Here is a 17,017-nt window from a genome sequence, read left to right on the forward strand (position 1 = left end):
GTTGCTCGTTTATAACTTGGGTGCCATTTATCACTCCCAGACTTACAGATATTGTTGTGGAAAGAGACTGAATGCAATCATTCATGCCATTGCCTCTTTCTAGTGGTGCCTCGCAGCTTCCTTCCTTACAGGATAACTGATAGGGAGAGATTAGTGACAAAGCTGTAATTCTATTGAGGGATTGTGATGTAACTATATCATAAACCATGAAGTGAGACTCAAGAGGTTTGAGATCACGACTGCTGAGATTAAGTTACGGCTGCCACAGTCAATCTCTGTCAATATGTGTTTTGTGATGGTTTGTAATCTGCCTGTAAAATATTAGCTACCTGTAGAAAATACCTTTTTTCCCCTCTAGTGTTGACTTTATTGTAAAGCTTCTGCAATTTAAGGGCTTAAAAGAAATATTGATTTTTATTTTTATAAAATAAAATACAGTCTTTTTAGGGACCATTTAGAAAACTTGCCCTTTGATTTGGTAATTAAAATTGAAGTCTAATCAACATAGCGTTATATTACTTTCAGGTGTACAACATAATGATTTGATATTTGTGATAATACACGTTTTAAATCTGTGAAACTTTGTAGATTTCTCACACAACACTTGAACTACTTAGCTTTTAATACTTGGAAGTTTTTATGCATTTGTGAAATTTGCAAAGATAATGTATTGAGGTTGAGATTCACATAATAAATAGAACCATTTTGATGTAAGCAATTTAGTGTCATTTAGCACACTAATAATGTTGTACAACCCCAGGGTATAACTCAGAACCCACAGGCAGACTCCCCCTAGGCTCCTACCCCCGAGCCCTGTTGTGAAATATTCAAAGTAGAAATAAGTCAATTGACTTGATATTTTACATACTCAACACTTAGAAAGAATTAAAGCCATTATTTTGCAGTTATCCATATTATTTTAGTTAACTTGTGCCTTCAGCACCACTTTTGTAAGTTATTTTTTGGGAAGGAGGTTGTCCAGGTAACACGAGTTTGTGGAGATACTAGTAGATATTACTTTTTGAGTGTGCAAAGAAACTGGTTAAGCTAGTATATGCAGATTTTGTTTTTCCTGCAGGATTTTTCAAAACCTTTTGGATGTTCATAAACTGCTTTTCTTTAGTCTAGAGCCATAGCATACCGCATTTCCTGAATTATTTGCATAATTTGTCCTGGAGCATTCTGACTGTACTGTTAAGACCCATTCTATGTCAAACAACGATCTTGGCCTAATTATGACATTGTTGGAGGACATTATCAAGAAATAGGTTTTTACTAAAAGGACTTGAAAAAATATGAATCAGACTTTTAAAGCTTTTAAAACTCATACTGACATCATACTCTTGGAGCAAAAGGCTGAGATTCAATATTTTTAGAATTTTGTCTAGTAAGTAAAAATAGCAGTTAACATTTCCAAAACAGTTTTAAATATTATCTACATTTCTATCAATAATCCTGAAAACTAGGTATTATTGCTCTAATCTTATAGATGGATAAATGACTTAACTTTAGTCACATTAAAATATCTTCCTTTGGGATGGGATGATATGCCCAGCATCTCACACTTCTCAATGGTGGAGTAATGATTTAAGTGCAGATGCCTAGGGTTGTAAATCCTACAGTCTTTGCTTTTACTTTGCAGCATTGCTGTGTTAGCATGAGCTTGGGACTCTCGTTTCCTGAGCCTTAGTTTCTGTATTTATAAAAATGAACAAACTGGATGATCTCTAAAGTCTGGTCTAGCTTAGTTCTGTTGCTTAAATCCTGTACTGTTTCCTAGCCTGTCTATAGCATTTAGCAAAAAAAAAAAAAAAAAAAAAAAAAAAAAAAAAAAAAAGAAAAGAAAAGAAAAAGAAATTATATATCCCTGTATCAGGAATCCTAAGAATTCAATAAAAATGTTAAAATACTTTCCCATATAAATGAACAATTATGACAGCTGACCTTTATACGAACGTCCCAGAACTCAGAATGAGTTATAGGATCAAGGGGGGGAACTTTGCTTTGCTTTTATAAATATAGTTAAGACCAATGTAAATACACGACTTGCCTTAAACACTAGGGTTTCTTCATAGGAACATAGAAACATAGATTGAGCTTGCAAAGAGGTTATGTGTGTGTTTGCCTTTCCCTGGCCATCCTTGTTCATCAAATAAAGGAGTCAATTTTGGAGGCTAGGTCTGTATCCAGGTAGGAGGGGAGAGAAGGTCAAAATAGATCCACCACCTTTGAATCAGCTTATTTATCATTTTATTAGAGGAAACGACAGGAGTGAATAGCTTGGTCCAACCTCAAATGACCAAATACATTTTACTTTTTTTCTCTCAACTTTAAAATATTTTTGCCTGGGGCGCCTGGGTGGCGCAGTCGGTTAAGCGTCCGACTTCAGCCAGGTCACGATCTCGCGGTCCGTGAGTTCGAGCCCCGCGTCGGGCTCTGGGCTGATGGCTCAGAGCCTGGAGCCTGTTTCCAATTCTGTGTCTCCCTCTCTCTCTGCCCCTCGCCCGTTCATGCTCTGTCTCTCTCTGTCCCAAAAATAAATAAACGTTGAAAAAAAAATTAAAAAAAAAAAAAATAAAATATTTTTGCCTGTTTACATATGTATCTTAGAATAAAATTCTCAAATTTTCCTTCTCTTTAATTATGATAAACCTTCTTAAAATCACAGTATTATATGCATATTTCCACTTATGAAGATTTCATAAGCTTTATTTCCTGTGGTTTCTATTACATACTATTCTGATAATACAAAATATTTTTTGTTTGCTATGCAAAATTTCAAATACATATTATACTAAATATGGTTTTCAAACTACCTATCTCTTGTTCGCTCAACCTTTCCCTTAATATTCTGATATCTTCTCTCAACATTTTTTTTAGTTTGTTTATTTTGAGAGAAAGAGAGTAGGAGAAGGGCAGAGAGAGAGAGAGGGAGAGAATGACAGTCCCAAGCAGGCTCGTCGCTGTCAGCACAGAGCCCAATGCAGGGCTTGAACTCATGAACTGTGAGACCACGACCAAGCCAAAATCAAATGTCAGATGTTTAACTGACTGAGCCACCCAGGTCCCCCTCCACCTTGTTTTATGTTACGGATCACTGGTTGAGTGAACCTCTATGTACGATAGGAAGTAAATTTTTATTCTTACTTCATTTGATAAGGAAGCCTCCTCTCCATGTACAGATAAGGAAACTGAAAACAAGTGCCTGCATTGAAAAAAGCTATTTGATAATATTTTCAGAAAAAAAAAATAGAAGTTTCCTAAATCCTCTTTCCCCTAATCCTGTCTTAAGCTTTTGATGCTTAGTCATTTTCTTTCGAGTCAATTTTTCCCCCGATTATTAACTAGAGTAAACCAGCTAAATTTTCATTGTCAGTTTCTGTGCATATACTAAAATCAGTCCTTCAAAATCACTTTCACGGACCTCATGAAAGTCCACATCTTTTACAAAATTTTTCATTTCACTTACTAATCAATATCCACTATTAGATGTCCAAGACTCCAGATAAGGAACTGATAGACTGGTTGCATTAAGTGGTTGGTGCGATGGGTAAGAATGGAAGTTAGCATCATGTGGGAAGGAAAGTCTTGAGCAGAGCCTTATTTGTTAAGTCTTGATATATTTATTTAGGTTTTTTGGCTTTATGACAGAGAGGAATTAGAAAATAAATATCCAGATGTTACAACACCTTGTAAACCACAGATCCTTCTGGAAAAATAACTTTTGTGTATATAATATAGTTTATTCTTCATTATCTGAATATTTCTAACAAAATTGCTTCTCTTTTTGGATATCTCACCACCATCCAGATTAAGCGTTTGATTCCATTTGTGTACCCACCTAGATTTATCCCTCATTAATCCCCAGAGAGAGAGAGAGAGAGAGAGAGAGAGAGAGAGAGGCATCAGAAGTGAGTCTACAGTTAGGATCATTAATAACTAGCTCTTGAATATATCCTAGGATTCACAGCTTACTGACCATAGAGTATGTCAAATGCTTCATATAAGTAGTCTCGTATATTGACCTTCCTACCTATGGACAGGCAGCACCTGCAGGGCTGTGAAACCCCCTTAGGGACACATGGCTGGTTCTGACACAAGGAATGGATCTATGCAAGGACTCATAAAATCTGAATGATTTATCCAAAGTAAACACTAGGATATTGCTCCCTCTGGTCCTTTCTATGTGGTAGAGGCACATAACAAGCTCCCCTCGTTTTTCACTAGAGGATGTTCATGGAAATTGTCATGACTTATTTCATTGTCAAGAAGATTGATTTTTCCCGAAGGAACAATTATAACGGGTGGTAGGTGCATTTCTGACCAGGACCCAAAGTAAAATTAATCACAGCAAAACATATAACTGTAAACATCTACGATAATTTAAACTTTCAAAATCTTGCTCGAATTCATAGAATAGGGACAATATACTGAACATATCAGTTATATAAATAAATCTTTTATTATAGATTTGACTAAAAATGTATAGCTAGTTGTGATAAATACACTTACCAAATGACTGTTTTATTTGCTTTCTTAGAAATTATAAAGTATTCTTTGATAGGATTTTTTTTTCAACTGGCTTTAAAAACTATATAGGGAAATTTGAATCAATGTCTTACTTTTCTTTCCACACTTTTTTTCTGGAGCAAGCAGATGTGTTTTGCAGGAATAATCTACAGTTTCTTTTATTTTGCCAAGCCAGTGTATAATTAAATATTGAGTGAGACTTCCAAGGATGTGAAAATTGAATAACACAGCGGTAAAATTTACCAAAAGCAGTTCGTTGATGGACAGTGAGGGCCTCATACAAGAATATTCAGGGAAAGTGTCTTGAAACAAATTTTTGTGCTTCTTAGTAGTGGCAGTGTCCACTTTGTTTATGGCATGTTCAGGTCACCAGAGCCCTCTCTGGAAATGGGGTGATTTAAGGAGGCTACCAGGATAATGCCTCTTTGTAGGCTTTGGCATCTCACCTCCTCCCCGCTCCTTGCAGTTGAGTACCTTGGCACCAGCTCATATTTATGCCCTTCCCATCTTAGAGTGGACAACAAAGTGTTCTCTGTGACTGACTCTCATGAGCCAGAGGCATTCTGCTCATCTCTCCTGGCCCTTCACTGCCACACCTCCCCCAAAACATAAGCATGCTTCTCGTCCAGCCCAACGACCTGTCTTGTTTAGTAGAACACCCTCACTCTAAAGTGAGGATTGGTGCACCATAAATGAAGTGGTGAGTATGAGTTAGCGTCAGAGATCATTTTACATATTAAACCACTGAAATGTAAAAAGACTCAAGTGTGAAATTAGTAGCCTGCTATAAAGGCTAGAACACTAGCCTAGAATTCAGAAAAGGTGTTACTTATGGTTCTGTCGCTGACTGCTATAAATCTTTGGGAAAATGTTTTAACTCACTGTATATCATTTTCCTTATCTGTAAAGTAGGCCAAATTTAACTTCCATGATTGTATGTTGATAGATTGGATTTGCCTTTGTTCCCTTATGCCATATCTCTGGCCAAACATACAGACTAGATTAAGTATGTGTGAATATTAATTTAAACATCTTTTTCTTAGATACCTTATTAAATTCTGCATGTTTATATAAGTTGTATTAGGATTCTCCAGTGAAACAAGAATCAACAGAACAAAACTCTCTCTCTCTAGATTGATCAATCTATCTACCTATCCATATATCTATATATATCTACAGAGAAAGAGAGAAACATTTTATTGTAAGAAATTGGCTCATGCAAAAATTGGTGTTGAGAAGTCCCAAGATCTTCAGTCAGAAGGCTGGAGACCCAGGAGAGCCTCTGATGTAGTTCCAGTCCAAGTCTGAAGGCCTGAGAACCAGGAGAAAGAAGGGGTAGACTCAGGACCCAAGAAGAGACAATATTTCAGTTAATTTGAAGGCAGGAAAAGACCAATGATCCACTAATCAGGCAGGAGGAGTTGCCTCTTTCTAATGGGAGGGTCAGCCTTTTTGTTCTATTCAGGCCTTCAACAGACTGCAGGAGGCCCACTGGGGAGGGTAATCTGCTCTACTCAGCCTACAGATTCAAATGTTAGTCTCCAAATCCCAAAACACTACCACAGACATACCACTGCAGGAGGCCCACTGGGGAGGGTAATCTGCTCTACTCAACCTACAGATTCAAATGTTAGTCTCCAAATCCCAAAACACTACCACAGACATACCCAAATATCTGGGCATTGTGTTGCCCAGTCAAGCTGACGCATAAAATTAACCATCACCTTGATCAAAAAAGATACGTGCACTATGCATGTGTTCCTAATATTTGAAATTTGATGTCAATATCTATTTTTCTAAGGGGCTTTAAAGATGTTTGAGAAACTAAGAACATCAGAATCATATTGTTTCCCCAAAAGCCCATCCAAGTCCAGAGCATCTGACTTTGATAAGATCATGTATGTGGAGAGGATGGCATATCCTTTCTTTGATATTTATCACAAAGAGTAGACATTAGAAGCTTATTAGAAGTAGATACAATTTCTTTTTTATACAGATCTCTCATCTATGATGTCATTTAAGCTTTCTTGAAATTCTTGACTTTAATGTTTGTCCCCTTTCAGGCTGATGAAGCCCACTGAGTAAGTGTGCTTTCATTTTCCACAAGTGGCCTTTTTTAAGTCTCCAGAACATGGTTCCATTTTGGTACCATGGACTTGAAAACAAACATGTCCTTCATGGTTTCATGTGTTTCAAATACATTCTTTTCAGGGTCTTTACCAAAATCTTAAAGTGCTTTTATTCTGTTTTCACCTAGAAATTTGTATGTCACATGGCTTATCTTAATTGTCCTTAAGTTACAATAACCACAAGTGCTACGGTACGTGAGTAGGTGGGAATTGGGAAACAAGGATGCTGGGTAACTAACCAGAAGAGAAAAATGGTGATGTCAGGGCAGAACCTTGAGTTTGTGGTTAGTGCTGTGAGGCTTTGAACTTTTGCACAAATTCTTGCCCACAGTCTTCCCTACCTCATGAACATGGCCTTATTTTCTAAGAGTTGGCATCCATATTCATGTACCTTGTGATGCCTTCCTTGAGCTTACCTAGCACAATTTGGTTTTCTTTTCCATTTTTACATACCATAAATGCATATTTACTGTGAAGCAAAAGACAGTTCAATTGCAATTAGTAATGATTTGAGTCTTGTTCTACTCAGTAAAGTCACTAGAGGATTTTTAGGATAAGGCTAAAGGGGAGAGATTTAGCTATTATATGGAAATACATTTTGGAATGCTTTGATCTAACAAGTGAGAAATTATAGACACTTGAGACATTTATTTTTAAAAGTTAGAGAAAATTCATGTAAAAATAATAAAATATGCAAACAAAAGGAAAAGGGGGAAGAATAAGTAAATTAAATAAAATTACCTAATATTATTTTGACAATGAGAGGTAAATTGTAAAAAAAAACATGTTGAGATCATACCTAAAATAGTAACTTAGTAAAAGAGGGAGATATTTTCTAGGACAAGGGAGTGAATAGCAACAGAATTGTCAGATAATCATATTAATAAAAAGCAATGAGTCATACGAACCCACTGGGAAAAGACTTAAATTCATTGCTGATTGGACATCATTATGAGATGGTCAATGTACATTTGCATATTTGAAATGTCTGAATTTATGTATGTATGTATGTATGTATGTATTTATTTATTTATTTATAAATAGGCTTCAGACCCAGTGCAGAGCCCAACATGGGGCTTAAACTCACGACCCTGAGATCAAGACTGGAGCTGAGATCAGGAATTGGATGCTTGACTGACTGAGCCACCCAGGAACCTCTGAAATCTTGTTTCTAGGAAAGAAACTTGATAAAAGTTTCTCAAAATTGGATACCAACCCTAAATATTTTTATTGCATTACCAGTAACAAGTTGTGAAGATAAAAGTTTTCTCAACGATCAATACTGAAATAAAATTTCAATAATAATTTCAATATAATTTCAATTATACTAGAGAAAAGACTGGTCTCGATACTAGAATTAGCTGATCTCATAGTTTGTGTTCAGCTTTTTAAAATTTTGCAGTTTGAGGCACCTGGGTGGCTCAGACAGTTGAGCGTCCGACTTCGGCTCAGGTCAGGATCTCGCAGTTCATGAGTTCGAGCCCCACGTTGGGCTCTGTGCTGACAGATCAGAGCCTGGAACATGTTTCAGATTCTGTGTCTCCCTCTCTCTGCCCCTTCCGTGCTCACACTCTGCCTCTCTCTGTCTCTCGTAAATGAATAAATGTTAAAAAATTTTTTAAAAACCTAAAAACAAAATTGCAGTTTTATTTATTTTCTCATTCTAAATGTTTACATACATGTCTAATTTTATATTTGTAAGTTTATATTCTCTTTCATAAAAAAGATCCCTCAAATAGAATAAGTTTCAGCCCTATAAAACATGGATCATCCTGTGTAGCACACTTTTCATACTCTAGTAACATTTATTTTATTTTAATTATTTTTGCTGTTTGTTACTCCTTTATGTAAGAAAACAAGATTTTTTCTCTTTAAAACTTGATACACAATGGTAAAAGTTGCTTGATAAAGAATATTATAGGATGTGTGAGTGTCCAACAGAGCTTGGGGATGGTCTAGAGAGATACTCTCAAAGTCCTCCACTTTCACTAGGAGAATGATTGAGCTATTTAGAGGAAAGTTTTATATGACAACAGTTAATCATTTTGAAAAATTTAGAAAATATTGATTTGAGTAGTTCAGATAATTGAATCCTCCAATCAAAGCATAACTTTGTTTGGCTTAGAGAAGACCTTTCTTTCTTTCTTTCTTTCTTTCTTTCTTTCCTTCCTTCCTTCCTTCCTTCCTTCCTTCCTTCCTTCCTTCCTTCCTTCCTTCCTTCCTTCTTTCTGAGAGACAGTGTGAGTGGGGCAGGGGCAGAGAAAGGAGACACAGAATCTGAAGCAGGCTCCAGGCTCTGGGCTGTCAGTACAGAGCCTGCTGCAGGGCTCAAACTCACGAACCACGAAATTATGACCTGAGCCATGCTGGACGCCCAACCAGCTGAGCCACCCAGGTGCCCTGAAGAAGACATTTTGAAATAAGGTTTTTGATTTCATCCTTCCCCAGTTGTGATAAAAAGCATAAATTCTTTCTCAAAAATAATGACTATTTTCAATGTAAAGATAAACTTCTATCAGAAAAATCCCTAACCCTCAACTTTATTTTGCCTTTGAATGCAAATTCCAAATAAATTCTTGTAAGATCTTCCTTTAACTTAAGCACATGTTTAGATTGTGAGTACTATTAGTATTATAATTGATTTTATACCTTTTGAATATATCTGGAACACACGATTGGGGTGAATCAGTACTTTTAGTTATGAAAAGTTAAAAAAACATGAACTAAAGAGAACTCTGAATTTTGCTTCAATGAAGGTGAGATATTTTCAAAGAGGAGAAAATCCAACTGCAAATCAGTTTAGTTTATTCCATATGCACAACAGGTAAGTTTTAGGAAAGGAATGATTAAATTCAAACTAAACATATTTGAACTTCATTCTTTTGAAAAATAATGATATTTTGTATTGTAATAACTACTGAAGTATGAATTTATCTTGTAGATGTACAATAAAACTAAATACAGAAATCTTACTGTTTAAGATTAGACCAAAATCCTTTAAAGTTTACTTTATCCTACAAAGTTATGTCTTTCCCTTTATTTCTTAAAATATTGTTAGTTACAGTAAACAATTAAAAGGATGCTCAGTGATAGGTATTTCCTAGTTTCTTTTCAAAAAAATTATTGAAATAAACTAAAAAAATATGGGTTTCAGGCAATATCTATTTCTTGAAATCTTTAGAATTAGTTCTCACTTATCTGTTAAGACTTAGATATGCTTCTGTCCTTTTAAATGATACTTCTAATTTCCTAACAGTCCAGTAGAGGATATGATGACTTTTAAATTCCTCCAAAAGAAAACATGCTAGAGAAGAAAAAAATCTGCTGCTTGGTTGCTTGGGTTTCAAGACCGGAGAATAATGGAAATCTAACATAGTTTCTCAATGACCTACTATAAAGATGTTCGCACTTATGCTCTTCAGGTTAGATGTTAAAAAAATAAATAAACAAAGAGATGGGCTACAAGAACATGATGATGAAAGATGCTCTCTCTTTGCCACATCTACTACAAGAATAAAGACGATTCTCAGCAATCAGACTGTCGACATTCCAGAAAATGTCCACATCATTCTGAAGGGATGCACTGTTATTGTGAAGTGCCCCAGAGGAACCCTGGGAAGGGACTTCAATCACATCAGTGTAGAACTCAGTCTTCCTGGAAAGAAAAAGAAGAGGCTCCAAGTTGACAAATGGTGGGGAAATAGAAAAGAACTGGCTACCATGTGCACTATCTGTAGTCATATACAGATCATGGTCAAGGGTGTTACATGGGCTTCTGTTGCAAGATGAGGTCTGTGTATGCTCGCTTCCCCATCAATGTTGTTATCCAGGGGAATGGTTCTCTTGTTGAAATCCGAAATTTCTTGGGTGAAAAATACATATGCAGGGTTCAGATGAGGCCAAGTGTTGCTTGTTTTGTATATCAAGCCCTGAAAGAGGCGTTAATTCTTAAAGGAAATGACATTGAACTTGTATCACATTCAGCTGCTTTGATTCAGCAAGCCACAACAGTTAAAATCAAGGATATCAGAAAGCTTTTGGATAGTATCTGTGTTTCTGAAAAAGAAACAGTTCACAGGTTGATGAATAAGATCTAAGTTGTCCAGCTACAGAAACAGCAAGGTGACAGATGATTTTTCAGACTTATTTGTAATATTTTAAAGATGCAAGAAAGGCTGTATTAATTTGGGGAAAAAGTAAAATAAACAAAGAAACATTCTCTCTCTTCTGGCCCCTAAAGCATTGTTTCATCAAAGTCTCACCCACTGAATCAGTATTTATTGGAAACTCAACACTACGAGTGTTAGACACCATTGTATATTACAGTGACGATGTGAAGAAACATAAAAACACACCTTACCCTTGATTAACTCTTGGTCTAATTTGTGGTAAAATATGATTAATGTTAATATTATAACCAAGAATGGAGAGCTCTAGGAGAAAAGTGGAAAGAGGAGGGCAAGAACTAACTTGGCTACAGTGAATCAGGAAAGTGATCAAGCAGACTGAGCACATGTTCATGTTAGAGGCATACAATTTTAGAACCAATAGGGAATTTAGAGATTATCAATCTGTAGATTAGGTACAAATTTAAAAGTTTCAAGTGTTCAGTACAAAGTGAAACTTATATTGATTTATTCAACAAGTGAATATTGAGTACCAACTGGTTAGTAGAGGAGTAAGTTCTGATGATCTAATGTATCATATGGTGACTATATTGTATAAAGGAAATTTGCTAAGAGACTGGAACAGAAATGTTCTCACAAAAAAAAAGTGAGATGATGTATTTCTCAATTACTTGTTGAAGAGAATCATCCTTTCAAAATATATACCATATAAACAAGGTATCATATTGTGCATTATAAATATCTTACAATTTATCAATTAAAGCTCCGTAAAGCTAAAAAAAGTGGAACCTTAAAAAAAGCCAAAAAACAAAACCAAACCCAAAATTTCTGCGCTGATGGAATTTACATTTTTGTGGGGGTGAGAATCACACATCGAAACCTACAGCACATCAGATGGTGACAAGTTAATAACTGCCATGGATCAGATAACCAGGAAAGAGGTATAGAGATTAGGAAAGATATTCTAATTTTAGTAGTTTGAACAGATAAGACCATTGAAGGAACTGAGAGACAAGCCATTAGAAGTATCTTGGTGTATTAGGGGGAGTGTTTCAAAGCATTTCTAGCAAATAGAAGAGCCCAATATAAAGGACATGACTTGAGATCATATCTGAAGCTTCTAAGAACATCATGGATGCCAATGCAGCTGGAGTGGCATGCATGAAAGGAAAGTGCAGAAAATGAATTCAGAGAAGGAATAAAAAATCACAAGGGTATCTTGATTTCCAGCTGGCCTGTGGTTTGTACATAGTTTATGCATCAACTAAATGTAATGATTAATCTTTGAAGTTGTTCATTTTCATATATCTGGGGGGAAAGGTTGTTTGAATTTTTTAAACCCTAAAGATCAATTTTCTGTAATTTTTTCTCTTTTTTTAGCTGATGATCTTTTCTTCTCTTTGGCCATATCCATTTCCAAAGTGCTCTATGACTGTCCTGAATATTGAATGTTCAGCCCTTTTTTTTCTTTTCTTTCTCTCTACCCCATTTCTTTTTTCCTCTTCGTTTGCTCTTACTCCATGTTCTTTGGGAAAATATTTTGTCCCTATTTGTTTTCTAATGTGCATTGGTTTATGATATAGTGCTGAGTTGCAAAATCATTTAACTGGACTCAAACAGCCTTTTTTAAAGGAAAATAGAATAGAATATAAAATATCGTATATAGCATGCAGTAAGGGTAGGTATGTTTTATAAAACATTTTTCCGCTTTATAATTTCATATATATAGATATAAATATATAAAGTTCATATATATAACTCTACATATATATGTATATGTTCATGTGCATGCGTATATGTATATACATACATATATTTGGCCATGATGTAAAATATATTTTTTACCGGAAGAGTAAAAACTTAAAAGCCACTGGAGTAATGAGTGTTAAGAACTTGATAAAATGGTGTGGAATTATTTTGAGAAGCATATTTTAAAAACTCAACCAAGCATGGGCCATAAGCCAGGGTTTATGACTATTTTCCTTACGGTGATTATTTGTTTTAAAATTTTTGTGGTAGCAGAATTTGGCCTTGTTAACATTTGCTATAATGTTCATTCATATTAAGTATATTCAGGTTGGAATGGGCCCAGTTCATGGAACAGTCTGGCCCTGAGGAAAGAGGTGAAATGAGGGGAGATTTTTGATATTCATACCTAAGAGCTCAGACAAGTTTCTCCTCTGGGAGATGCTTTCCATCTCCTTATGCATATATTCTTATACACTACACAAGATTTATTTTAAAGGCTATTTTCCTCATGAAAAATTTCCTTAGCAATAATTTATGTACCAATTTACTGCTAATAAATGTTCGACATGAAAATGACAGGTACGGGTTTGTATTAATAAAATGAGAGAGTACTGCCCACCCTTGTTTTGGAATGAAATGTTTCACTCTTTTTCTTTTCTTTACCTTTTTTTCTCCAGGAACTACTGTGGGTCAGAATAAAAGTGAGAAATATTATTTAACTTCTTATTTTATATTTAAGAAATATACCTCAGAGTTTTGTCTGAAGTAAAGCAGGGAAATACTCTAGGTGCCAATTGCTTGATTATTTTTAAAGCTGGCTTAGTGGTTAATTAAAAAGTTGCTGAGAACTTGCTGTCTGGATGACAGAATAGAGTATAATTCTTACAGTGTAAGGTTTACAGTCTGGGATGAGATGATTTTATGAATAAACAGACTAATAATAAATATTAGAAGATTAATAAAAGACAATATTGAGTGTAGATATTTATATACATGTATCCCTTGGTGACCCTGGTCCACTGTTCTCAGTTGCCACCAACCTTATAAATGCCTTCAACATGTGCTGGCAGTGAATAAACATAGTTCATTAGTACATTGGGGTACTCAACAACTTTTGTCAGGAAGGTAGATTTCTTGTGCTTTTGAGACTCAATAAACATCAGAAGCCACACAGGAACACAGAAAGTGAGAGTAGGAAGGGCCTCAGAGATCCCATTTTAGGGATTTGAACACTGTGATCAATAGTCCAGAGGCTCAGGGCCTTGTCCACAGCCATCAATTTAGTGTAAGAGGGATCCTCAGACCTAGGCTTCTGTGTCTGATTGAGTGCTCCTACGTAGTAACAGTTGTTTTAGATATCTTGAAATATACCCAAATAGGCTGTGATCACTTACCCCCAAGAAAAGGCCACAGCCAGACATGGCCAACCACAGACATAAATAGTAGTTATATATCCATGCAGTCATATATCCAATCACAACATGTTATACAAATATGCGTATTCTATATAATCTATCTAAATGTTTCAATTATATCCACTTAGGTAAATCTCTGTGCCAGGAAGGTGAGCTCTATTTTTACTCCAACTTGGTAAATTCCCAAACACATCACTACATACCTCTTAGAGTATGTGTATGCATTACCCCCTGCTACCTTAACTTTCCTGTGTTAAGACAAAGAAAAAGGAAATGGGTCATTTCACTTCATTGCAAAATGGTACTTACTGGGTTGTTTTACTTAAAACAGAACCTGTAGTTTAATGAGTCTCTAATCCTGATGACCTTGTATGCTTTTTAAGTTTGCGCAGGCTTATGTTACACCAATTACATTTAAACTGCTACATACACTTTTAAAAGTATATTTGGTTCATATATCATCTACTGCCTATTTTTAGTTGTGTGTTCTCACTCTGTCTTGATTTCAGAGAACTCTGATATATTTGTATGATTTACCAAATCTCCAATAATCTGCACTTTGAGTGAAGCCATCCATCACAGCAGATGTCCTTTCAAAATTGTATTGACTCGCAACTATCCGTACCCAGCTTTGTTTGTAAATCATCACTAACATTTTTAATAAGTTTTAATTTTTCATGAACTGTTTTTAGTGGCCATCTAGGATTTCAAATAATGTAGAGGGAACAAACGAGTTATGACGTGATTCTCAGGGCTAAGAAAGAAAACGGATGCTTTTCAAATTTCTATCTATGGTGTGATCTCAAACCCAGTCATAAGAGCCTGAATCTTTGCAAAATGTTTCTAAAATTAAGTACTCACATAATGTGCTGTACTTTTTGTATTGTGGCTCTCATCACGCTTTACTCTACTGGCTTGATAATTGTTGGTCTGTGTAGGAGACTACAATCTGTGACCTCAGACAGGTCCACCATTTTACTGGTCTGTCATTTGTATCTCTGTCGAGCACCTTGCAGGTACAAAACAAATTTTGTTGAATTAGTGAGGATTACTTTGACTAGTAGGAGTATTTCACCTATTTCCTTTGCATGTTGGCTGCGACATAATGTTATTTAAGTGGTAACTTATTTAGTAATTGAAAATAATACTTTGTGTGCATTAATTCAGACTTATTTCTTGAATTATCTAAAAAGGGTCTGAAAATATCTAGAGTGTCCAAAGGACAGAGCTAGCTCTACTGTCAGGTGGATTGCTCAATGGAAAGCCTGCATAAATAAGTTTCTAAGACCCTTTATGACACCTGGTGGTACATGCAATTCAGATTATATGCAAAATCTATATATTATATTTAAATTTATTTGTCTAAAAATGATACTATTTAATATTAAGATTAATAGTACATGCATGTAACTCACAAAAATGTGATAATTGAGGGAACATTCCATTTTTTGAGACAAATACAAGTATGTGATTTTTCAAAAATTTAAAAATTATACAAGACCACCATCAATACGTATATAGAACACCAAGGTAATGTAAAATACAAAATGGTGATGCATGAACATGTTTCCTCTTCATTGACATAAATGCAGATGGTGTAAACCATACCCTTTAACTCTCCACATGTTTTAAGCTAACTTTTAGAGATCACATTTGTAGGAAAATTCTAGAAACCATAATAAATGACAGATTCAGACAGGAACAGAACAGAGGAACCCACAGTACAGGTGGTGTGGAGAACCAATGAAAAAGTGAGATTTCCCAATAAAACTCTGGAAAATTCCCTTTAGCTGGCAGTGACAAGAGCTTAGATATTGCTAAATGGAGCCAGAGAGGCCAGCTGGAGTTTGGAGGTGAGTGGTTTCAACAGCAACAAAGGGAGCTAGAAGACTGGAGAATATTATCTTCAAGTAGTCAGGGATTATCATTGTTTACCTGGAATTGTATACTTCTGAACCTTTAAAGAAGAACAAACCAGAGGTTTCTGCAAATAAGAATGGAGAGCCTTTCACATCAGCAGATCTGCATTAAATACGAAGTGATTTCGAAGGAAGGTCTAACATGCAAGGAGGAATCGCGATTAAATAAAATAGAAAATACCTGTGTGATGATAAGCAAACATTTACCATACTGAAATAATTACATTTTATAATTGATGGGGTTAAAGTAAGAGAAATTCGTGTGGAATAACAAGAGACTCCAAGTTGAGAAATGACTAAATAGCATTAAAGCATTCTGAGTTCCTTTTCTGAGGAGCAGTATGAAAAGATTAATTAGCTTTAGTGTTTAAGTGAACATACATGTTAAATTGTATAAGAAAAGAGCTAATAGAATAGAAACAATGTTTAAACACCACAGTGTGGAGGGATTTTAAATACAGTGATTTAGCTATTTAAACATGCAAAATTTTAATACTGACAGTAGAGGGCAGGGTATCCTTGATACTGTGTTGATAGTTTCTTGATATTGCAAAGCATATCTAATGTTATCCCTGAAATTGTATGTTTCTTGTGTTGAGCCAGATATTAGAGATATTATGTTTAAACGTGATTAACTTTTTATTAAAAACAGAAATCTTGACAGGACTTGTGTCATATTAGGACATAGCTTTTAGGCAAGGAAATGTTGTATATATTATTAGTCTTTGGATTTAGGAAATCTATGGAGTTTTGCTAATGCCTTTTGAAACTCACTTCTTTTTTCCTTGAAAATAATTTTGAAGTTTCTTGGCTAAAAAAGAGAAAAAGAAAAAAGGATGGTGAGCGCCCCATTTCCCCAGGTTAAAGATAATCCCTAAATAATGGCCAACATTATTTCTGGATGTGATCCTCTGGTTACATGCTTTTGTATCCTGTAAATAACTGAAAAATTCTTTAGGATTCTGAATCCCTTGCAACACTTTTGTTGTTCAGTGCAGACAAAAGTTCGTCTTATATCCTGTCTTAATTGTATTAACCTATAGGAAACATTGAAATGCTTCTTTCTGAATAAATGAGGTTATGTTTTGCTACTGCCATCTTTATATCATTATAATTAAAAGGTCCAGGCACAGAATATAACAGGATTT

General features: G+C 35.3%; 1 protein-coding gene across 1 annotated transcript; it reads left to right on the forward strand.

The window, feature by feature from the left end:
• The first annotated feature begins 9,823 nt into the window (after nt 1–9,823).
• LOC125174386 (60S ribosomal protein L9-like) lies at nt 9,824–10,793 on the forward strand. Its single transcript, XM_047873942.1, is given in 2 exon segments — nt 9,824–10,425; nt 10,428–10,793. Coding segments are annotated over 2 exon segments (696 nt in total). The 5' UTR covers nt 9,824–10,058; the 3' UTR covers nt 10,757–10,793.
• The last annotated feature ends 6,224 nt before the right edge of the window (nt 10,794–17,017 follow it).

This window comes from Prionailurus viverrinus, chromosome C2, assembly GCF_022837055.1.
Source record: "Prionailurus viverrinus isolate Anna chromosome C2, UM_Priviv_1.0, whole genome shotgun sequence".
Lineage (NCBI taxonomy): Eukaryota > Metazoa > Chordata > Mammalia > Carnivora > Felidae > Prionailurus > Prionailurus viverrinus.